The 24,394-nt window shown below is 44.8% G+C and overlaps 1 protein-coding gene across 2 annotated transcripts; it reads left to right on the top strand.

The window, feature by feature from the left end:
* The first annotated feature begins 5,012 nt into the window (after window positions 1–5,012).
* LOC118515176 lies at window positions 5,013–13,791 on the top strand. Of its 2 annotated transcripts, XM_036061879.1 has the most exons (3): window positions 5,013–5,384; window positions 11,382–11,715; window positions 12,992–13,791. In XM_036061879.1, exons 1-3 carry the CDS (start codon window positions 5,059–5,061, stop codon window positions 13,379–13,381), a joined length of 1,050 nt encoding a protein of 349 aa, XP_035917772.1. In that variant the 5' UTR covers window positions 5,013–5,058; the 3' UTR covers window positions 13,382–13,791. The 2 variants fall into 2 exon arrangements, with proteins under 2 accessions (XP_035917772.1, XP_035917771.1); XM_036061878.1 differs by lacking the exon at window positions 5,013–5,384 and having other exon boundaries at window positions 10,919–11,715.
* Window positions 13,792–24,394: the final 10,603 nt, after the last annotated feature.

The following is a 24,394-nucleotide window of genomic DNA, read 5'->3' as shown; positions in this document are numbered from 1 at the left end:
CGTGAAGATCTGGTCAGTGGTTGATTTTCCGTTTGGAAATCCTCTCTGATAGTTTCCATCTAGTTTTTAGCTATCCGGTAGAAACAGAACAGTCTCACCTTTAGTTGCAGATTGAAATGTTTTGCTTTCCTTTCGTAAATCCTTCTAAATTGAGGCTGTCTCTGCTCGTCTATAGTTGAAAGATAGGTTGGAAAGATTTGAGGAACTTATGCGAAATTAGAAGGGTTATCTAACTGATTAAAAGTCAGGCTTTTGTGTAATTTTTACACACTTATAATTGGTTTGTTTTCAATTTAGAAACCTTTGACTTACATGTGTTTTAAACCTATTTTCCTTAATGTTACTGTAATACTTACTTTTAGTTTTTTTTCGATACTATAATTTCTTTCGAGTCGTAAGGACACAGCTTTTTTGGCTAAAAAAGATTGTTAAAGACCAGGGAAATCTTCTAAAAATCAAGACTCACTCTATAGAAACTACACCCACACACACGGACGCGGAAGTATTTATCCGATTGTATTTATTAATTAATTAGTTTATTTTTTTATTTTTAGGTTAAACCCATAAAGAGCCAAGATGTGAAAAGTGTGAAGAAAGAGCAACAGACCAAACCAGAAACCGTAACCAGAAAGCGTTACGAAGGTTTCGAGCGTTCGGCAACCAGTAGTGCCAAAGTGTGGCGCCGTTACTACCCGCAGAACACTGGCAAAACCTTCCATCGGCAGTCCCATCCATCGTCCGGTTGCGAAACCACTCGCCACAAAACCGTACGCTCAACGTTCGGCGACGAAAAAGCTTCAACCGGACGTGACGCCACCCGGCAGCAAAGAGAAGCTCAAACCACCAGCGGTGCCAGTGGCAGCCGCCGGGATCGGTATAGCACGCCAGGATACGTTCGTGCTGGACAAACCGACGCTGTCGGTGCACGTGCCGAAGGTTGTACCGACTGGCGGGACTACCGATCCGCAGCCGGATGGTAAACCGGTGTCGAAAATCCCACTACCGAAGGGTGAGAAAACTAACACACCACCGAGTCGTATTCCACCGCTGAAGCGGACCACACTCCAGGCGGGAAAGCAGTCATCCAAGCTCGGTGCATTGAAAACGTCTCCCGGTGGTGCGCTTAAGTAACGGCGCATAGCTAGCTTCCTTTTCTCTGTCGCTCTCTTTCGCGTAATCTTAGCTAGCTTATCTCATGGATGGTAGCAATTGAAACAAATACTTTACTATCTTACACATGTGCCCGGCTTGCTTAATAGAAGGCGATACCGTTTGCTGCTGGTCGGGATCGGTCAGATGATTTATCCATTGGCCGGTTAGTCGGGGCCCCGGAGGGTGTTCGATTCCTTTCTTTTCGTCTCTGTTACGTCGCATGTTACCTATTACCAACTAGGCCGAAACAAGCAGACACACACAAACCTGCAAAACCTTGATAGAGTTAGGGATAGAAATGAATTATAAAATAATCATACTTATAGCGATACATGGTTGTCGGCGCCTCCCCCCCCCCCCCCCCCGCCCATCCCCTTTTTTGCTCGCATAGTACGAATTTACGAACGAATATGCATTTTTTAAATCTTTTAGTTAAACGCGACCCATAGTCTGGTGGAGAGCTTTCGCTTGTCTTCGCAACGCAACCTGTAAGAATTTATTAACACAAACCAGAAGAAGGAACAAACGTAGTCGTACAATATTAAGAAAACCGATATTATGAACATCAGTATAGATATTTAAGTTACCTTACTTCGCTTTACCAGCGCATAATACTCTTGTGCAATAATATTAAATAATATACGTGCAAAATGGTCTGGCCCTGTAGACGAATATTTCTAAATATATATATATATATATATATATATATATATATATATATATATATATATATATATATATATATATATATATATTGATGTATATATATATATATGTATATTATATATATATATATATATATATATATATATATATATATATATATATATACATCTATTAATGGACCTGGTCGTATGTTGTAAGAAAAATAATTCACTCTATAGCTTCAAATCTATGCAACAAATATGCTCTATACGTGCCCTATTTCCCCCCAAAACTGGGTTAAAATCTTTCTTGTGAATCAGCCTGCTCAATTGGATCTTGTGTGTGGTAGGGTATGGTGGTACGGTTCGACTCCTGGAGATGGTAAGCGTACAGAAAATTTACAGCATTTTCTATCTCTTACTAATTATCTGTTTGACATTTATGGGGTTATTAGACGAGGGATTTTTCATCGGTGATTTTCTGTCAAAACACGTTTGACAGATAAATGCCGGTCTGAAAAAATGAATTTGACATGCTCAATTCAGATTTCGATCGCGCTGGTTTTTTTCTGTCAAAGTGAGGATTGTTTACATTTTGGAAGCGTTGTTTTGCCTCGCAATTTTTATTGAATATTATTGTCCAGTTTAGTTCATGTGATTTCAAATGAATATTGAAGACCATGTTTTGCTAATGCTAGGAGCGTTATTTGCTACACAAAGCGAAATAAAGCCGCGATCGAAATGGGTAAAAACCAAGTATTTGAAAAGAAGTTCCCTATCGCATTTCAACATGATGGAAGAGCTGACGCTGGAGCCGACGGATTGGCTAAATTACGCCAGAATGGATGAGGAATCATATATGTGGCTTTTGGAGAAGGTCACACCGCTGATCGTGAAGGAAGACACGATTATGAGACCAGCTGTGTCACCACATGAGCGGCTCAGTGCTACACTGAGATTTATCATCAGCGGCAGCTCCAACCAGTGCCTCCGTTTTCAAACAGCAATTTCGCTTTTCGTTCGGCCCGCAATTCTTCGTAACCAGCGGAACATTACGCTGTGACCGAAGAGAATAGAACAAGCACGAAAACCACGCCAGACTGTATTGTTCTGTATATGTTCTTTGAAACATTTGAACAATCATGCTTAGAAAGTGATGTGGGACCAGTTTGAACCGAAAAATCTCTAACCGAATGTTCGTCTGACCAAAGCGCTGTCGGTCACGAAAAAGTATCCCTATCATAATGGCATCGTCATTCGGTGCCCGGCATGGTACGATACGTGTTAATGATAAATATTTCATTCCATTTTAGAATAACGGACAATTCAAAAGTAAAATAATTCGGATGATGGCAAAAAAAATCTGTGCAGCATATTGTGTTATTACACGGACAGCGGGTTTTTTTTTCTGTCAAGCGCCCTATTTGACAGAAAATCACCAACCAAAAAATCCCTCGTGTAATAACCCCATTACCGGAACATTTTTTTCCGGATATTCATTTCCTTCCACTAATTACGAAAAATTCACTAGTAAGCACCGTGAAAGCTTGGAATCAACACCCCCCACCGGACGGATTGTTTTCCCACATGCATTTGACAACAATGTGCATGTAACACAACCAGTGGAGTCCGTGTTGAAATGTTTGAAACGTTTTGCAAAGGAAAAGGATTTATCCCTGGCAGAAAAAAGAAAACAAAATGGCGACGTAAAAGAAGAACTCATGGCGGCAAGGTGTACTCCGTTTGCGCCGGAATATTTTTTGCCTGGTCGCGCAGTTACATTGTGACGGAACCGGTTTGAAGGTATGTCAACGCGAGCTGTCAAATGGAACCGTTTGCCGTGCGGATTTTTGAAGTGTCACATTTCGAAAAATCTTAGTAGGCATGGAAATTGTATGCCGTAGACGGTGAGCCCCGCCGAACTGAAACTATATTACGTAATCGAGCCTTTCGAGAAGCTGAACGCACGGACCTCCACGCCGATAAAATCCATAGAAAATCCGGCCCAAATGGAACGCACGGCCGTCCTGTAGGACAGTTCAACGGGGGAGGATACACCCCCGCTGCAGGCAACGGTCGTGGTGCCCGTGGTGCCCGTGGAAACGGACGAAAAACTGGAGGTTGCTGGTAAGTGGAACGTGAAGTGATGAAGGATGCAATAATGTCGTTCGGTTTTTTCGTTCCTTTATTTCACGGCGCGCCCCGCTAGAGGACAACTCCACGCTGAAGGCAATCGTCGTGCCTGAGGGAAATGCACCGGCTCAACCGGACCAGGCTGCTGGTAGCTAGAATGGCGAAATGTGTGCGCGGTCCGGTAATACCGATGCTAGCTCGCTCGTCTTCTTCTGCTTTTTCTTGAAAGGTGCTGTGCCTGCTTTAGTGGATGACGGCATGGAAATGGACGACGCTCCGGCAGACGATACGCTGGTGAACGATTCACTTGATGATGAGCTGTCTTGAATGCTCAACCAATCATGGAAATCAAGACGCCCTGCTATTTCAGGTAGCACTCTGGGCATGATCTCGAAATCGATGATACGCGTTAGTGATGAGGACACCCCGGCCGACAAATGGCCGCCAAATACATCCAAGCAAAGGCGTCAAGTATCGTTCGATGATGGACCGGTAAAACATCCTCCCCCACCGGGCCAATCTTCGGATTCGTCCGATGATGACAATAGTTCTTTCTGGTCGTGCTTCCGTCGCAGACAGAAGTCGCCGAAATCTCCCGAGCCGTGGCCATCGGGGCTGCAGAAACGGCGCCCACCAACACCCGCAAAGGATGCCAACGGGGCTCGAAGTTAAATCTAAGATTCCGAACGAACTATCAGTTCTTATTTGTTCGCGTTTCGTTAATTAACAAAAATACATCAATCATTGTTTGTAGATGTTAGTCTGCAGCATATGAACATTGTTGCGCGTTGTTGCGTGTTCTTCTTGGGTACATTACTACAAGCTGACGCTTTCTGCTTGGTTTGATTTGGAGCTGTTCAGCAAAGGGTAGCATCACATTACGCGAACACTACGGCCATGTGCGAATATATATGGAAAACTGAACGGACGTTGGACGCACGTAGGCATCAACTCATGGTTCACGCACGGAAGTGGCGTAGACAAGGCAGTCATGTTTCACCTGTGGAATCTGACAAATGCGACGAATAGGCGGCACCGAACGATAGTGCGTGGGTTTGATTTTCAGAAATGGAAGTTGACTCTCGACACCGGATGAAGACTTCGTGGAAGCGTTTACCAGCAACACCGGATGGCAACAGATGACGACGTTAGGCTGATACTGATCAGGTCTGACGAGCTGATGATGGAGCAACCGGCCGTGAGCGAGACTATCAATGGGGGTACGTACGCGAAACACAAAAACCCCGAACGAATGCTTCAGTCGGTCGAACGGCTTACGCAGGAGCTGGTGTCCCAGTTGGAAGAACGGCACGTGCGTACTAACCCGGAGGAATGCAGTTCGATCGTTACCGGCGTACAGTTCAAGATAGGCGAAAAGGTAACAACGGGGCCGGGTGGAACGGTTGCCTTGGCGCTGAACGATCGTCTGCACGGTGATCCGCGGGTGGGATTGATTTGTGCAGCACATCCCGGTCGTGCTTAATTCAATCGATTGCATCTCGCTTGCGCCTATACGACAACCACGACAATGACCGCGGTTGTGACGGCAACGGCGACGGCAACGACGACGACGACGGTGGCGACGAGTCGGGTAATCAAGCCTGTGCGCGTCGTATCCAATCCCGGCTCACCGAGGACGCGAAAGTTACAGCGTGAATCTTCCATCAACAAAGAGGCGGATGAGTCCAAGGTAAATGGCATGCTAGTGCTACCAACGCCGGCTGAATTGTTACACTTTATATAAACGCTAACACCCTGTAATATCTGTATATCAGTCTCTGGAGCTTTACTAGTACGATTCGATTTATTATGTTGTTCGAATATCTGCAAAAGGAGAATTTCCAGGTTCTAGTATCCCTACACAGGTTCTGCCATCAATTTCGATTGTATAAATGCTAGTTTTAGCTTGTTATTTACTACTTACTTACTTACTCGGCTTGGGGCAAAAATCCTAAAAGCACTTTACGGGTTGGGTCGTCAAGTGTCATTCTCATGGCATGACCAGCCCACCGCAGCCTGGCGAGTCTGATCCGCTCCCCGATGGTGAGATCATCGTACAGCTCGTATAGCATCTTCCTCTCGAACGCGGCTCAGAGGGTTTCGTCAGTTTTGGACAGAGTCCATATCTCAGAGTCGTATGTGAGTACTGGGACTATAAATGCTCGGTACAGTCCCAGCTTCATCCGTCGCAACAGGTATTTAGAGTGGAGAAGTTTCTTCAGGCTGTAGTATGACCGGTTGGCAGCCAGTACCCTTGCGCGTAACTCAATATCAATGTGGTTGTCGGTGGATCTGGACTGACTTATACAAGATGGTTCCCGAAGCTTCCACCTCCGATTGCTCTCTCTAGCGCCAGATAGAAGTGAAGGCAGGCAAGCCCATCTCCCTGGCGCAAGCAAATCTCTCCTGGTGGTAGCAAAGAGCCCTGAGAGTTTTCCATCCACCTTCACCTGGCATGTGATGTTGGCCATTGTCATACTTACAAGCCTGGTAAGCTTGGCCGGCATTCCAAAAGTGCTCATTGCGTCGAGAGGTTTACCCTGTAAGTGGTTGATTTTCCGTTTGGAAATCCTCTCTGGTAGTGTCCATCTAGTTTTTAGCTATCCGGTAGAAACAGAACAGTCTCACCTTTAGTTGCAGATTGAAATGTTTTGCTTTCCTTTCGTAAATCCTTCTAAATTGAGGCTGTCTCTGCTCGTCTATAGTTGAAAGATAGGTTGGAAAGATTTGAGGAACTTATGCGAAATTAGAAGGGTTATCTAACTGATTAAAAGTCAGGCTTTTGTGTAATTTTTACACACTTATAATTGGTTTGTTTTCAATTTAGAAACCTTTGACTTACATGTGTTTTAAACCTATTTTCCTTAATGTTACTGTAATACTTACTTTTAGTTTTTTTTCGATACTATAATTTCTTTCGAGTCGTAAGGACACAGCTTTTTTGGCTAAAAAAGATTGTTAAAGACCAGGGAAATCTTCTAAAAATCAAGACTCACTCTATAGAAACTACACCCACACACACGGACGCGGAAGTATTTATCCGATTGTATTTATTAATTAATTAGTTTATTTTTTTATTTTTAGGTTAAACCCATAAAGAGCCAAGATGTGAAAAGTGTGAAGAAAGAGCAACAGACCAAACCAGAAACCGTAACCAGAAAGCGTTACGAAGGTTTCGAGCGTTCGGCAACCAGTAGTGCCAAAGTGTGGCGCCGTTACTACCCGCAGAACACTGGCAAAACCTTCCATCGGCAGTCCCATCCATCGTCCGGTTGCGAAACCACTCGCCACAAAACCGTACGCTCAACGTTCGGCGACGAAAAAGCTTCAACCGGACGTGACGCCACCCGGCAGCAAAGAGAAGCTCAAACCACCAGCGGTGCCAGTGGCAGCCGCCGGGATCGGTATAGCACGCCAGGATACGTTCGTGCTGGACAAACCGACGCTGTCGGTGCACGTGCCGAAGGTTGTACCGACTGGCGGGACTACCGATCCGCAGCCGGATGGTAAACCGGTGTCGAAAATCCCACTACCGAAGGGTGAGAAAACTAACACACCACCGAGTCGTATTCCACCGCTGAAGCGGACCACACTCCAGGCGGGAAAGCAGTCATCCAAGCTCGGTGCATTGAAAACGTCTCCCGGTGGTGCGCTTAAGTAACGGCGCATAGCTAGCTTCCTTTTCTCTGTCGCTCTCTTTCGCGTAATCTTAGCTAGCTTATCTCATGGATGGTAGCAATTGAAACAAATACTTTACTATCTTACACATGTGCCCGGCTTGCTTAATAGAAGGCGATACCGTTTGCTGCTGGTCGGGATCGGTCAGATGATTTATCCATTGGCCGGTTAGTCGGGGCCCCGGAGGGTGTTCGATTCCTTTCTTTTCGTCTCTGTTACGTCGCATGTTACCTATTACCAACTAGCCCGAAACAAGCAGACACACACAAACCTGCAAAACCTTGATAGAGTTAGGGATAGAAATGAATTATAAAATAATCATATTTATAGCGATATATGGTTGTCCGCGCCTCCCCCCCCCCCCCCCCACCATCCATCCCCTTTTTTGCTCGCATAGTACGAATTTACGAACGAATGTGCATTTTTTAAATCTTTTAGTTAAACGCGACCCCATAGTCTAGTGGAGAGCTTTCGCTTGTACTCGCAACGCAACCAGTAAGAATTTATTTACACATACCAGAAGAAGGAGCAAACGTAGCCGCACAATACTAAGAAAACCGATATTATGAACATCAGTATAGATATCTAAGTTACCTTACTTCGCTTTACCAGCGCATAATACTCTTGTGTAATTTAAATAATATACGTGCAAAATGGTCTGGCCCTGTAGACGAATAATTCTAAATATATATATATATATATATATATATATATATATATATATATATATATATATATATATATATATATATATATATATATATATATATATATATATATACATCTATTAATGGACCTTGTCGTACGGTTTAAGAAAAATAATAAACCCTATAGCTTCAAATCTATGCAACAAATATGTATACGTGCCCTATTTCCCCCCAAAACTGGGTTAAAATCTTTCTTGTGAATCAGCCTACTCAATTGGATCTTGTGTGTGGTAGGGTATGATGGTACGGTTCGACTCCTGGAGATGGTAAGCGTCCAGAAAATTTAAAGAATTTTCTCCATCTTACAGGCCTACCAAACCACTTTTTACGGACGTAGATTGATGGATCCTGCTCAACAAAACGCAGGCAGCTAGTTTAGCGCCAACGATTCTTCACAAATGCAGGCGACTATTAGCCCCAGTGTTTAAGGCGGCCTGTATGCAGCAGCATAGATACCACGTGAATCTAGCTGGTACAACTGTGAGGAACCACTGTTAACCGTCTGCAGTACTGGTGGTAAGCACGGACCCTTGCCCCCTTGCCCTAGACAAATCCCAACTTTTCCCTATTCAACATCGCTTCCGGGAAAATTGCCATGCTACTTGTGTGCTGTCGACAGTCAAAAGCTTCGTCATCGTTTGCGTACATTGTATGCGAGTCTCACACCTACGACCCACAGCTGTTAGGATTTAAATTGAGGTTGAATGCGTTGAATACCGGGCCGTTGTAATGACCAGCAATAGAGACCGTTCTCTGGAAGCAGTTTATCTGTTAGAAAGTGTTAATCTCACGGAGTTCTGCCGAGGACTTGCCCTAGCCCGTGTTTACGTGCAGGATGTGGTGGAACATGGGAAGGAATCACCTACCGGAGAACCGTTACAACCGGTGATGCTGCGTGCGAAGAAATGTGGGCCTAAAAGAAGAAAAAGAAGAAGAAACTAATTATCTGTTTGACATTTACCGGAACATTATTTTCCGGATATTAATTTCCTTCCACTAATTACGAAAAATTCACTAGTAAGCACCGTGAAAGCTTGGAATCAACACCCCCCACCGGACGGATTGTTTTCCCACAAGCATTTGACAACAATGTGCATGTAACACAACCAGTGGAGTCCGTGTTGAAATGTTTGAAACGTTTCGCAAAGGAAAAGGATTTATCCCTGGAAGAAAAAAGAAAACAAAATGGCGACGTAAAAGAAGAACTCATGGCGGCAAGGTGTACTCCGTTTGCGCCGGAATATTTTTTGCCTGATCGCGCAGTTACATTGTAACGGAACCGGTTTGAAGGTATGTCAACTCGAGCTGTCAAATGGAACCGATTGCCGTGCGGATTTTTGAAGTGTCACATTTCGAAAAATCTTAGTAGGCATGGAAATTGTATGCCGTAGACGGTGAGCCCCGCCGAACTGAAACTATATTACGTAATCGAGCCTTTCGAGAAGCTGAACGCACGGACCTCCACGCCGATAAAATCCATAGAAAATCCGGCCCAAATGGAACGCACGGCCGTCCTGTAGGACAGTTCAACGGGGGAGGATACACCCCCGCTGCAGGCAACGGTCGTGGTGCCCGTGGTGCCCGTGGAAACGGACGAAAAACTGGAGGTTGCTGGTAAGTGGAACGTGAAGTGATGAAGGATGCAATAATGTCGTTCGGTTCTTTCGTTCCTTTCGTTTACGGCGCGCCCCGCTAGAGGACAACTCCACGCTGAAGGCAATCGTCGTGCCAGAGGGAAATGCACCGGCTCAACCGGACCAGGCTGCTGGTAGGTAGAATGGCGAAATGTGCCGGTAATACAGATGCTAGCTCGCTCGTCTTCTTCGGCTTTTTCTTGAAAGGTGCTGTGTCTGCTTTAGTGGATGACGGCATGGAAATGGACGACGCTCCGGCAGACGATACGCTGGTGAACGATTCACTTGATGATGAGCTGTCTTGAATGCTCAACCAATCATGGAAATCTAGACGCCCTGCTATTTCAGGTAGCACTCTGGGCATGATCTCGAAATCGATGATACGCGTTAGTGATGAGGACACCCTGGCCGACAAATGACCGCCAAATACATCCAAGCAAAGGCGTCAAGTATCGTTCGATGATGGACCGGTAAAACATCCTCCCCCACCGGGCCAATCGTCGGATTCGTCCGATGATGACAATAGTTCTTTCTGGTCGTGCTTCCGTCGCAGACAGAAGTAGCCGAAATCTCCCGAGCCGGGGCCATCGGGGCTGCAGAAACGGCGCCCACCAACACCCGCAAAGGATGCCAACGGGGCTCGAAGTTAAATCTAAGATTCCGAACGAACTATCAGTTCTTATTTGTTCGCGTTTCGTTAATTAACAAAAATACATCAATCATTGTTTGTAGATGTTAGTCTGCAGCATATGAACATTGTTGCGCGTTGTTGCGTGTTTTTCTTGGGCACATTACTACAAGCTGACGCTTTCTGCTTGGTTTGGTTTGGAGCTGTTCAGCAAAGGGTAGCATCACATTACGCGAACACTACGGCCATGTGCGAATATATATGGAAAACTGAACGGACGTTGGACGCACGTAGGCATCAACTCATGGTTCACGCACGGAAAAGGCGTAGACAAGGCAGTCATGTTTCACCTGTGGAATCTGACAAATGCGACGAATAGGCGGCACCGGACGATAGTGCGTGGGTTTGATTTTCAGAAATGGAAGTTGACTCTCGACACCGGATGAAGACTTCGTGGAAGCGTTTACCAGCAACACCGGATGGCAACAGATGACGACGTTAGGCTGATACTGATCAGGTCTGACGAGCTGATGATGGAGCAACCGGCCGTGAGCGAGACTATCGATGGGGGTACGTACGCGAAACACAAAAACCCCGAACGAATGCTTCAGTCGGTCGAACGGCTTACGCAGGAGCTGGTGTCCCAGTTGGAAGAACGGCACGTGCGTACTAACCCGGAGGAATGCAGTTCGATCGTTACCGGCATACAGTTCAAGATAGGCGAAAAGGTAACAACGGGGCCGGGTGGAACGGTTGCCTTGGCGCTGAACGATCGTCTGCACGGTGATCCGCGGGTGGGATTGATTGTGGACGATGAAGGCAATCGGGAGAGCGAAGAACCACCATCCATTCTGTATCAAATGTCGATGCCGTTTGTGCAGCACATCCCGGTCGTGCTTAATTCAATCGATTGCATCTCGCTTGCGCCTTTAGAAGACCGGACGACGCCGGTGGTGACGACCACGAGAACCACGACAATGACTACGGTGGTGACGGCAACGGCGACGGCAACGACGACGACGACGGTGGCGACGAGTCGGGTAATCAAGCCTGTGCGCGTCGTATCCAATCCCGGCTCACCGAGGACGCGAAAGTTACAGCGTGAATCTTCCATCAACAAAGAGGCGGATGAGTCCAAGGTAAATGGCATGCTAGTGCTACCAACGCCGGCTGAATTGTTACACTTTATATAAACGCTAACACCCTGTAATATCTGTATATCAGTCTCTGGAGCTTTACTAGTACGATTCGATTTATTATGTTGTTCGAATATCTGCAAAAGGAGAATTTCCAGGTTCTAGTATCCCTACACAGGTTCTGCCATCAATTTCGATTGTATAAATGCTAGTTTTAGCTTGTTATTTACTACTTACTTACTTACTCGGCTTGGGGCAAAAATCCTAAAAGCACTTTACGGGTTGGGTCGTCAAGTGTCATTCTCATGGCATGACCAGCCCACCGCAGCCTGGCGAGTCTGATCCGCTCCCCGATGGTGAGATCATCGTACAGCTCGTATAGCATCTTCCTCTCGAACGCGGCTCAGAGGGTTTCGTCAGTTTTGGACAGAGTCCATATCTCAGAGTCGTATGTGAGTACTGGGACTATAAATGCTCTGTACAGTCCCAGCTTCATCCGTCGCAACAGGTATTTAGAGTGGAGAAGTTTCTTCAGGTTGTAGTATGACCGGTTGGCAGCCAGTACCCTTGGGTGTAACTCAATATCAATGTGGTTGTCGGTGGATCTGGACTGACTTATACAAGATGGTTCCCGAAGCTTCCACCTCCGATTGCTCTCTCTAGCGCCAGATAGAAGTGAAGGCAGGCAAGCCCATCTCCCTGGCGCAAGCAAATCTCTCCTGGTGGTAGCAAAGAGCCCTGAGAGTTTTCCATCCACCTTCACCTGGCATGTGAAGTTGGCCATTGTCATACTTACAAGCCTGGTAAGCTTGGCCGGCATTCCAAAAGAGCTCATTGCGTCGAGAAGTTTACCCTTGCTATGCTGTCATATGGGGCTTTAAAATCAATGAAGAGATGATAGGAGTGGATCTATTGCTCCGCCATCTTCTCCAAGATTTGCCGCATCGTGAAGATCTGGTCAGTGGTTGATTTTCCGTTTGGAAATCCTCTCTGATAGTTTCCATCTAGTTTTTAGCTATCCGGTAGAAACAGAACAGTCTCACCTTTAGTTGCAGATTGAAATGTTTTGCTTTCCTTTCGTAAATCCTTCTAAATTGAGGCTGTCTCTGCTCGTCTATAGTTGAAAGATAGGTTAGAAAGATTTCAGGAACTTATGCGAAATTAGAAGGGTTATCTACCTGATCCCACAACCCACACACAACCCCAACCCACACACACGCACGCGGAAGTATTTATCTGATTGTATTAATTAATTAATTTACTTTTTTTTTATTTTTAGGTTAAACCCATAAAAATCCAAGATGTGAAAAGTGTGAAGAAAGAGCAACAGACCAAAATCGCCAAACCGGTAGTGGAAACCGTTACGAAGGTTTCCCGCGTTCGGCAACCAGTATTGCCAAAGGGTGGCGCCATTATTACCGGCAGAACACCGGCAAAACCTTCCATCGGCAGTCCCATCCATCGTCCGGTTGCGAAACCACTCGCCACAAAACCGTACGCTCAACGTTCGGCGACGAAAAAGCTTCAACGTGACGCCACCCGGCAGCAAGCAGAAGCTCAAACCACCAGCGGTGCCAGTGGCAGCCGCCGGATGGTAAACCGATGTCGAAAATCCCACTACCGAAGGGTGAGAAAACTAACACACCACCGAGTCGTATTCCACCGCTGAAGCGGACCACACTTCAGGCGGGAAAGCAGTCATCCAAGCTCGGTGCATTGAAAACGTCTCCAGATGGTGCCCTTAAGAAGTAACGGCGCATAGCTAGCTTCCTTTTCTCTGTCGCTCTCTTTCGCGTAATCTTAGCTAGCTTATCTCATGGATGGTAGCAATTGAAACAAATACTTTACTATCTTACACACGTGCCCGGCTTGCTTAATAGAAGGCGATACCGTTTGCTGCTGGTCGGGATCGGTCAGATGATTTATCCATTGGCCGGTTAGTCGGGGCCCCGGAGGGTGTTCGATTCCTTTCTTTTCGTCTCTGTTACGTCGCATGTTACCTATTACCAACTAGCCCGAAACAAGCAGACACACACAAACCTGCAAAACCTTGATAGAGTTAGGGATAGAAATGAATTATAAAATAATCATATTTATAGCGATATATGGTTGTCCGCGCCTCCCCCCCCCCCCCCCCACCCTCCATCCCCTTTTTTGCTCGCATAGTACGAATTTACGAACGAATGTGCATTTTTTAAATCTTTTAGTTAAACGCGACCCCATAGTCTGGTGGAGAGCTTTCGCTTGTACTCGCAACGCAACCAGTAAGAATTGATTTACACATACCAGAAGAAGGAGAAATCGTAGCCGTACAATACTAAGAAAACCGATATTATGAACATCAGTATAGATATCTAAGTTACCTTACTTCGCTTTACCAGCGCATAATACTCTTGTGTAATTTAAATAATATACGTGCAAAATGGTCTGGCCCTGTAGACGAATAATTCTAAATATATATATATATATATATATATATATATATATATATATATTTATATATATATATATATATATATATATATATATATATATATATATATACATCTATTAATGGACCTTGTCGTACGGTGTAATAGTTTTTTCATTTATCTTTCTATAATCAATTTCCATTCTAAATTTTTTCTGACCTGACGCATCCTCCTTTTTGGTACTATCCAGACTGGGGATGTCCAAGCTGATCGGGATGGTCTAATTATACCCGTTTCTAAAAGAGTTTTTATTTGTTTGTTTACCTCGCTTGTGTATGCCGCAGGATAAGGATACACATTTTGATGGACGGGAATACTGTCGGTGGTGTTTATTGTACATTCGACATTTGTAGTGCAGGTTAATGCTAAATCTGGTTCATGAAAAACGTGCTTATTCCTACACAGCACATCTGTCAGCATTTTCCTGTTAGTTTCATTTAAATGATTGGTACGAAAATCAAGTAAATGATTTTCCTTTTTATTTTCATAGGTAAGCAAAGGTATTTTGAAAGGATAACCTTCATCCGTTATTATTGTAAAAACATCTGTTTTGAAATAAAGGTTAGCATCGAGTGTTTTAAGCATACTGGTGCCTATGATGCCAAGAAAGAATGGATGAAAATCATACATAACAAATTGAAACTTCTGGCTTGATTTTGGTTCAAAAAATGCTATGTCAATTGCTGAGGTTACTTTAAAATTTCCATTAGCACTTTTAATGGTACCACTAGAATAATCATACGGTTTAGATTTTTTGTAGGCTAAAGCTTATTTGGGTGAAATTAAAGTGATATTTGATCCACAGTCTATTAAAAAGGGAAATTCTCCTTGTGTTGTCCGCAATGTGATGTAGGAGAGAAATGGTTTCACCACAGTACGGACCAATCTAAAAAATTAGTTTCTGGTTCGTTCCTGACAGCAGGGGTTACACTTGTTAGATTTGTTTCATTTAATGGTGGTGCCGTTTGGACATATTCAAGCGGAGCATCCACTGAATAGGTTTGCTTTTGCTGCCAAGGAGAAGATTGAGCTCCTTTTTGGTCATATACCGGTCGATTGGCATAATTAATAGCATTCGATCGTAGGGATGGATCGACTTCCATCGGTTGAGGATAGTTAATTTCTGTTGCGGTTTAAGATTCTGTTCTGGAAGATTGTATCGAGGTTGACTTGGACCAGGTTGATTATAGGTAGTTGTAGGAAAATGATTCCTCTGTTGATAATGGTTTCCTTGGAAGTTTCGATATCTTGGGGGTAGTGGTGGTGTTTGATGCACATTATTGTTATGGTAACTGTGCCGCTGGGGAGATGGTACGTGTAGATCTCTTGGTCTAGGTATTTGATTCGAACGAGTCTCACCCTTAAATGGTGCCGATCTCATGTTCATATTGCAGTATTCTAGGCAATAATTGAAAGCAGCATTTAAGTTGGGTGGACTATTATTTTTTTAATAAAAAGCAAAGAGGACTTTCTAGACCTCTAATGAAGCAATCTAACGCTTTCTCTCTAAAGTAAGAAGCGTGTGCTTCAGCATTGATAGAGTACTTCGGGTCGGTGTATATTTGGGTTATAATTGCACTTTGCAAATCGTTAACACGACTGAAGTAGCTGCTTAATGGATCTGTTGCTTTTTTACTGATCCCAGTAAGTTCGTGATCAAGTGTTTTCAGTTCTCTTTTGTCTTTATAGTAGAGCAAAAGAGTGCTTTTAATGGATGACCAATCACCAGCTATTCCATTGGTATTAATAACTTCGGCTGCTTCGCCTCTAATTTTTTTCCTTATTGTTCCTTCGATTATATGAAAAAAGGTGCAATCTCGTGGGACTCTAGCGTACATATGTAGAACCTTTTCTACTTCCATGACCCACGCCATTAATTCATTCGCCTTCTCTTCAAAGGTTGGGAGATCTCGTACATAGTCGAGAATTTTCCACATGCTAACAAACTCGTCATAGCTCATAGTACTAGAAGGTGCAGAAGTAGTCATTCTATTTTTTTCGAAACAATTAAACCTTCTATCTTTCCTATCGTCCACCATATGACAATAATATTAATTTTTGTTCCCTTTTCACTTTTTTCACTGATCTAAACACTGATTTAACTGATTTTTATCAAATTTAACTTTCATTTTAATTTCCCCACTTATGAATAATAATTTGTGACTCACGATACGATCAACAATGCTGCGCCAATGTTGAAACACATGCTGCGTCCGATGACCGATTCTCGATGTTCTGGGTTGATCCGGTTTGGCACTGCCTACTGAGGACCCTTCGGCGTCTGTTCGGGAGACTTGTCCACGAATTGCTGGTCACGATGACGTCTTCCTCGTTGTCGTCGTGCAGGTTTCTTATAACTTCATATCACCTCACTTTTAGACTTGGAGGTCCCATTTCGGGCGCCAGTTAACTTTTTGGAAAGATTTTCTATCGGGTTACGACGTTCGGACGTGATCTTGCGGAGCAGAGAACTATGACCGTTTCAGTTTGCGGTTAGACGTAGAGTGGTTTATTTTCTAAGATTTTACAAAATATTTTGGGTCGGGAAGGAAGGATGTGGAAGGAACGAAAAACAACAAGAACAGGTAAGCGAAGGATCGTTGATGGTCCGAGGGTCGACGGCGATAACGGTTTTATCTCGGAATATGAATAATTATTTGTTGAGGACGGCGGAAGTGAAGGATCGCTTGAACGTGATCGTACTTGTTTTGGACGTTTGTTAACTCACGCTCTTTTGATTTGTTCGCTCAACGCACTGACTATTCCAATTGTCCACTAATCCGGTAATCAACAAGAGACGCCAATCTTACGCGCCCAAATTATCTACGCGCGATGGTTCACTAAGGTTGCTGACCGACTCGACGCCATCTTTCGCACACACATTACCACTTGGGTCGGCGTACTCTTTTTACCCAACTCGAAACGACGCTAAGCGATCGCACACTCTAATTGATTTGCATATGCACACGACGCGCCTTATTTTGTTTACGCAGCACACTGTTGTTAATATTGTACTTTTGTGTTTTCTCCAACAGTCTAAAGTTCATGTCCCTTTTCACAATTTACAACACAAAATGTATTCCGTTTATCCGTTGGTCTCCTAATTGGTAAATCCTTGCCTCCTTACAAGAGTCACATACACACAAGCAGACGATAAATGTCCGTCATTGATTTAAGTACAACGATTTTCTACCGAAGGTTCGACCACACCACTCTTCTTATACACACACGGCTTCCTGACTACAATTTACTACTATCCGGTTCGAAGGACCAAATGTTCGATAGCTTAACTGGTTCTTTCGGATCGTTGCTGTGACTCGCTTGGGGTTTACCTTCAGACTTAAATTACAAATGTATTCTCACCTATTTAGTTACAATATTCCACTAATACTATTGCCTATCCTAAACCTGAACTATACAAATATACTTACATTAAATTCATGTTAATCGGGTTGCCTACTCATAGGCGCAACACTACCCTTTGCTGAACAGCTCCAAATCAAACCAAGCAGAAAGCGTCAGCTTGTAGTAATGTGCCCAAGAAGAACACGCAACAACGCGCAACAATGTTCATATGCTGCAGATCAACATCTAGAAACAATGATTGATGTATTTTTGTTAATTAACGAAATAAGAACTGATAGTTCGTTCGGAATCTTAGATTTAACTTCGAGCCCCGTCATTACTCATCATCCTTGTTGGAATCCATTGCGGGTATTGGTGGGCGCCGTTTCTGCAGCCCCGATGGCCCCGGCTCGGGAGATTTCGGCGACTTCTGTCTGCGACGGAAGCACGACCAGAAAGAACTATTGTCATCATCGGACTAATCCGACGATTGGCCCTGTGGGGGAGGATGTTTTACCGGTCCATCATCGAACGATACCTGACGCCTTTGCTTGGGTGTATTTGGCGGCCAATTGTCGGCCGGGGTGTCCTCATCACTAGCGCTTATCATCGATTTCGAGATCATGCCCAGAGTGTTACCCGAAATAGCAGGGCGCCTGGATTTCCATGATTGGTTGAGCATTCAAGACAGCTCATCATCAAGTGAATCGTTCACCAGCGTATCGTCTGCCGGAGCGTCGTCCATTTCCATGCCGTCATCCACTAAAGCAGACACAGCACCTTTCAAGAAAAAGCAGAAGAAGACGAGCGAGCTAGCATCGGTATTACCGGACCGCGCACACATTTCGCCATTCTAGCTACCAGCAGCCTGGTCCGGTTGAGCCGGTGCATTTCCCTCAGGCACGACGATTGCCTTCAGCGTGGAGTTGTCCTCCAGCGGGGCGCGCCGTAAACGAAAGGAACGAAAGAACCGAACGACATTATTGCATCCTTCATCACTTCACGTTCCACTTACCAGTAGCCTCCAGTTTTTCGTCCGTTTCCACGGGCACCACGGGCACCACGACCGTTGCCTGCAGCGGGGGTGTATCCTCCCCCGTTGAACTGTCCTACAGGACGGCCGTGCGTTCCATTTGGGCCGGATTTTCTATGGATTTTATCGGCGTGGAGGTCCGTGCGTTCAGCTTCTCGAAAGGCTCGATTACGTAATATAGTTTCAGTTCGGCGGGGCTCACCGTCTACGGCATACAATTTCCATGCCTACTAAGATTTTTCGAAATGTGACACTTCAAAAATCCGCACGGCAAACGGTTCCATTTGACAGCTCGCGTTGACATACCTTCAAACCGGTTCCGTTTACAATGTAACTGCGCGACCAGGCAAAAAATATTCCGGCGCAAACGGAGTACACCTTGCCGCCATGAGTTCTTCTTTACGTCGCCATTTTGTTTTCTTTTTTCTGCCAGGGATAAATCCTTTTCCTTTGCGAAACGTTTCAAACATTTCACACGGACTCCACTGGTTGTGTTACATGCACATTGTTGTCAAATGCTTGTGGGAAAACAATCCGTCCGGTGGGGGGTGTTGATTCCAAGCTTTCACGGTGCTTACTAGTTAATTTTTCGTAATAGTGGAAGGAAATGAATATCCGGAAAAAAATGTTCCGGTAAATGTCAAACAGATAATTAGTAAGAGGGAGAAAATGCTGTAAATTTTCTGGACGCTTACCATCTCCAGGAGTCGAACCGTACCACCATACCCTACCACACAACAGATCCAATTGAGCAGGCTGATTCACTAGAAAGATTTTAACCCAGTTTTGGGGAAATAGGGCACGTATAGAGCATATTTGTTGCATAGATTTGAAGCTATAGAGTGAATTATTTTTCTTACACCGTACGACAAGGTCCATTAATTGATGTATATATATATATATATATATATATATATATATATATATATATATATATTCATATATAGGGTAGGGTATGGTGGTACGGTTCGACTCCTGGAGATGGTAAGCGTCCAGAAAATTTACAGCATTTTCTCCCTCTTACTAATTATCTGTTTGACATATACCGCAACATTTTTTTCCGGATATTAATTTCCTTCCACTAATTACGAAAAATTAACTAGTAAGCACCGTGAAAGGTTGGAATCAACACCCCCCACCGGACGGATTGTTTTCCCACAAGCATTTGACAACAATGTGCATGTAACACAACCAGTGGAGTCCGTGTTGAAATGTTTGAAACGTTTCGCAAAGGAAAAGGATTTATCCCTGGCAGAAAAAGAAAACAAAATGGCGACGTAAAAGAAGAACTCATGGCGGCAAGGTGTACTCCGTTTGCGCCGGAATATTTTTTGCCTGGTCGCGCAGTTACATTGTAACGGAACCGGTTTGAAGGTATGTCAACGCGAGCTGTCAAATGGAACCGTTTGCCGTGCGGATTTTTGAAGTGTCACATTTCGAAAAATCTTAGTAGGCATGGAAATTGTATGCCGTAGACGGTGAGCTCCGCCGAACTGAAACTATATTACGTAATCGAGCCTTTCGAGAAGCTGAACGCACGGACCTCCACGCCGATAAAATCCATAGAAAATCCGGCCCAAATGGAACGCACGGCCGTCCTGTAGGACAGTTCAACGGGGGAGGATACACCCCCGCTGCAGGCAACGGTCGTGGTGCCCGTGGTGCCCGTGGAAACGGACGAAAAACTGGAGGTTGCTGGTAAGTGGAACGTGAAGTGATGAAGGATGCAATAATGTCGTTCGGTTCTTTCGTTCCTTTCGTTTACGGCGCGCCCCGCTGGAGGACAACTCCACGCTGCAGGCAATCGTCGGGCCAGGGGGAAATGCACCGGCTCAACCGGACCAGGCTGCTGGTAGCTAGAATGGCGAAATGTGTGCGCGATCCGGTAATACCGATGCTAGCTCGCTCGTCTTCTTCTGCTTTTTCTTGAAAGGTGCTGTGCCTGCTTTAGTGGATGACGGCATGGAAATGGACGACGCTGGCAGACGATACGCTGGTGAACGATTCACTTGATGATGAGCTGTCTTGAATGCTCAACCAATCATGGAAATCCAGGCGCCCTGCTATTTCGGGTAACACTCTGGGCATGATCTCGAAATCGATGATAAGCGCTAGTGATGAGGACACCCCGGCCGACAATTGGCCGCCAAATACACCCAAGCAAAGGCGTCAGGTATCGTTCGATGATGGACCGGTAAAACATCCTCCCCCACAGGGCCCATCGTCGGATTAGTCCGATGATGACAATAGTTCTTTCTGGTCGTGCTTCCGTCGCAGACAGAAGTCGCCGAAATCTCCCGAGCCGGGGCCATCGGGGCTGCAGAAACGGCGCCCACCAATACCCGCAATGGATGCCAACAAGGATGATGAGTAATGACGGGGCTCGAAGTTAAATCTAAGATTCCGAACGAACTATCAGTTCTTATTTCGTTAATTAACAAAAATACATCAATCATTGTTTGTAGATGTTGATCTGCAGCATATGAACATTGTTGCGCGTTGTTGCGTGTTCTTCTTGGGCACATTACTACAAGCTGACGCTTTCTGCTTGGTTTGATTTGGAGCTGTTCAGCAAAGGGTAGTGTTGCGCCTATGAGTAGGCAACCCGATTAACATGAATTTAATGTAAGTATATTTGTATAGTTCAGGTTTAGGATAGGCATTAGTATTAGTGGAATATTGTAACTAAATAGGTGAGAATACATTTGTAATTTTAGTCTGAAGGTAAACCCCAAGCGAGTCACAGCAACGATCCGAAAGAACCAGTAAAGCTATCGAACATTTGGTCCTTCGAACCGGATAGTAGTAAATTGTAGTCAGGAAGCCGTGTGTTATAAGAAGAGTGGTGTGGTCGAACCTTCGGTAGAAAATCGTTGTACTTAAATCAATGACGGACATTTATCGTCTGCTTGTGTGTATGTGACTCTTGTAAGGAGGCAAGGATTTACCAATTAGGAGACCAACGGATAAACGGAATACATTTTGTGTTGTAAATTGTGAAAAGGGACATGAACTTTAGACTGTTGGAGAAAACACAAAGTACAATATTAACAACAGTGTGCTGCGTAAACAAAATAAGGCGCGTCGTGTGCATATGCAAATCAATTAGAGTGTGCGATCGCTTAGCGTCGTTTCGAGTTGGGTAAAAAAGAGTACGCCGACCCAAGTGGTAATGTGTGTGCGAAAGATGGCGTCGAGTCGGTCAGCAACCTTAGTGAACCATCGCGCGTAGATAATTTGGGCGCGTAAGATAGGCGTCTCTTGTTGATTACCGGATTAGTGGACAATTGGAATAGTCAGTGCGTTGAGCGAACAAATCAAAAGAGCGTGAGTTAACAAACGTCCAAAACAAGTACGATCACGTTCAAGCGATCCTTCACTTCCGCCGTCCTAAACCGGTGGGGGGTGTTGATTCCAACCTTTCACGGTGCTTACTAGTTAATTTTTCGTAATTAGTGGAAGGAAATTAATATCCGGAAAAAAATGTTGCGGTATATGTCAAACAGATAATTAGTAAGAGGGAGAAAATGCTGTAAATTTTCTGGACGCTTACCATCTCCAGGAGTCGAACCGTACCACCATACCCTACCCTATATATGAATATATATATAATATATATATATAATATATATATATATACATCTATTAATGGACCTTGTCGTACGGTGTAAGAAAAATAATTCACTCTATAGCTTCAAATCTATGCAACAAATATGCTCTATACGTGCCCTATTTCCCCCAAAACTGGGTTAAAATCTTTCTAGTGAATCAGCCTGCTCAATTGGATCTTGTGTGTGGTAGGGTATGGTGGTACGGTTCGACTCCTGGAGATGGTAAGCGTCCAGAAAATTTACAGCATTTTCTCCCTCTTACTAATTATCTGTTTGACATATACCGCAACATTTTTTCCGGATATTAATTTCCTTCCACTAATTACGAAAAATTAACTAGTAAGCACCGTGAAAGGTTGGAATCAACACCCCCCACCGGACGGATTGTTTTCCCACAAGCATTTGACAACAATGTGCATGTAACACAACCAGTGGAGTCCGTGTTGAAATGTTTGAAACGTTTCGCAAAGGAAAAGGATTTATCCCTGGCAGAAAAAAGAAAACAAAATGGCGACGTAAAAGAAGAACTCATGGCGGCAAGGTGTACTCCGTTTGCGCCGGAATATTTTTTGCCTGGTCGCGCAGTTACATTGTAACGGAACCGGTTTGAAGGTATGTCAACGCGAGCTGTCAAATGGAACCGTTTGCCGTGCGGATTTTTGAAGTGTCACATTTCGAAAAATCTTAGTAGGCATGGAAATTGTATGCCGTAGACGGTGAGCTCCGCCGAACTGAAACTATATTACGTAATCGAGCCTTTCGAGAAGCTGAACGCACGGACCTCCACGCCGATAAAATCCATAGAAAATCCGGCCCAAATGGAACGCACGGCCGTCCTGTAGGACAGTTCAACGGGGGAGGATACACCCCCGCTGCAGGCACGGTCGTGGTGACCGTGGTGCCGTGGAAACGGACGAAAAACTGGAGGTTGCTGGTAAGTGGAACGTGAAGTGATGAAGGATGCAATAATGTCGTTCGGTCTTTCGTTCCTTTCGTTTACGGCGCGCCCCGCTGGAGGACAACTCCACGATGCAGGCAATCGTCGGGCCAGGGGGGAAATGCACCGGCTCAACCGGACCAGGTGCTGGTAGCTAGAATGGCGAAATGTGTGCGCGATCGGTAATACCGATGCTAGCTCGCTCGTCTTTTCTGCTTTTTCTTGAAAGGTGCTGTGCCTGCTTTAGTGGACGACGGCATGGAAATGGACGACGCTCCGGCAGACGATACGCTGGTGAACGATTCACTTGATGATGAGCTGTCTTGAATGCTCAACCAATCATGGAAATCCAGGCGCCCTGCTATTTCGGGTAACACTCTGGGCATGATCTCGAAATCGATGATAAGCGCTAGTGATGAGGACACCCCGGCCGACAATTGGCCGCCAAATACACCCAAGCAAAGGCGTCAGGTATCGTTCGATGATGGACCGGTAAAACATCCTCCCCCACAGGGCCCATCGTCGGATTAGTCCGATGATGACAATAGTTCTTTCTGGTCGTGCTTCCGTCGCAGACAGAAGTCGCCGAAATCTCCCGAGCCGGGGCCATCGGGGCTGCAGAAACGGCGCCCACCAATACCCGCAATGGATGCCAACAAGGATGATGAGTAATGACGGGGCTCGAAGTTAAATCTAAGATTCCGAACGAACTATCAGTTCTTATTTCGTTAATTAACAAAAATACATCAATCATTGTTTGTAGATGTTGATCTGCAGCATATGAACATTGTTGCGCGTTGTTGCGTGTTCTTCTTGGGCACATTACTACAAGCTGACGCTTTCTGCTTGGTTGATTTGGAGCTGTTCAGCAAAGGGTAGTGTTGCGCCTATGAGTAGGCAACCCGATTAACATGAATTTAATGTAAGTATATTTGTATAGTTCAGGTTTAGGATAGGCATAGTATTAGTGAATATTGTAACTAAATAGGTGAGAATACATTTTGTAATTTTAGTCTGAAGGTAAACCCCAAGCGAGTCACAGCAACGATCCGAAAGAACCAGTAAAGCTATCGAACATTTGGTCCTTCGAACCGGATAGTAGTAATTGTAGTCAGGAAGCCGTGTGTGTATAAGAAGAGTGGTGTGGTCGAACCTTCGGTAGAAAATCGTTGTACTTAAATCAATGACGGACATTTATCGTCTGCTTGTGTGTATGTGACTCTTGTAAGGAGGCAAGGATTTTACCAATTAGGAGACCAACGGATAAACGGAATACATTTTGTGT

Source organism: Anopheles stephensi, assembly GCF_013141755.1.
Source record: "Anopheles stephensi strain Indian chromosome Y unlocalized genomic scaffold, UCI_ANSTEP_V1.0 chrY24, whole genome shotgun sequence".
Taxonomy (NCBI): domain Eukaryota; kingdom Metazoa; phylum Arthropoda; class Insecta; order Diptera; family Culicidae; genus Anopheles; species Anopheles stephensi.
Note: the sequence above shows the minus strand (reverse complement) of the source record. Positions and strands in the feature narration are given on the sequence as shown.

Bases quoted from the DNA above. Each gene is read 5' to 3' on its own strand.
- LOC118515176 (XM_036061879.1), top strand. From the start codon at position 5,059: ATGGCAACAGATGACGACGTTAGGCTGATACTGATCAGGTCTGACGAG. The intron at 5,385-11,381 runs TTGTGCAGCACA...GGTGGGATTGAT, and splicing joins GATCCGCGGGTGGGATTGAT to TGTGGACGATGAAGGCAATC. The intron at 11,716-12,991 runs GTAAATGGCATG...TTTTATTTTTAG, and splicing joins AAGAGGCGGATGAGTCCAAG to GTTAAACCCATAAAAATCCA.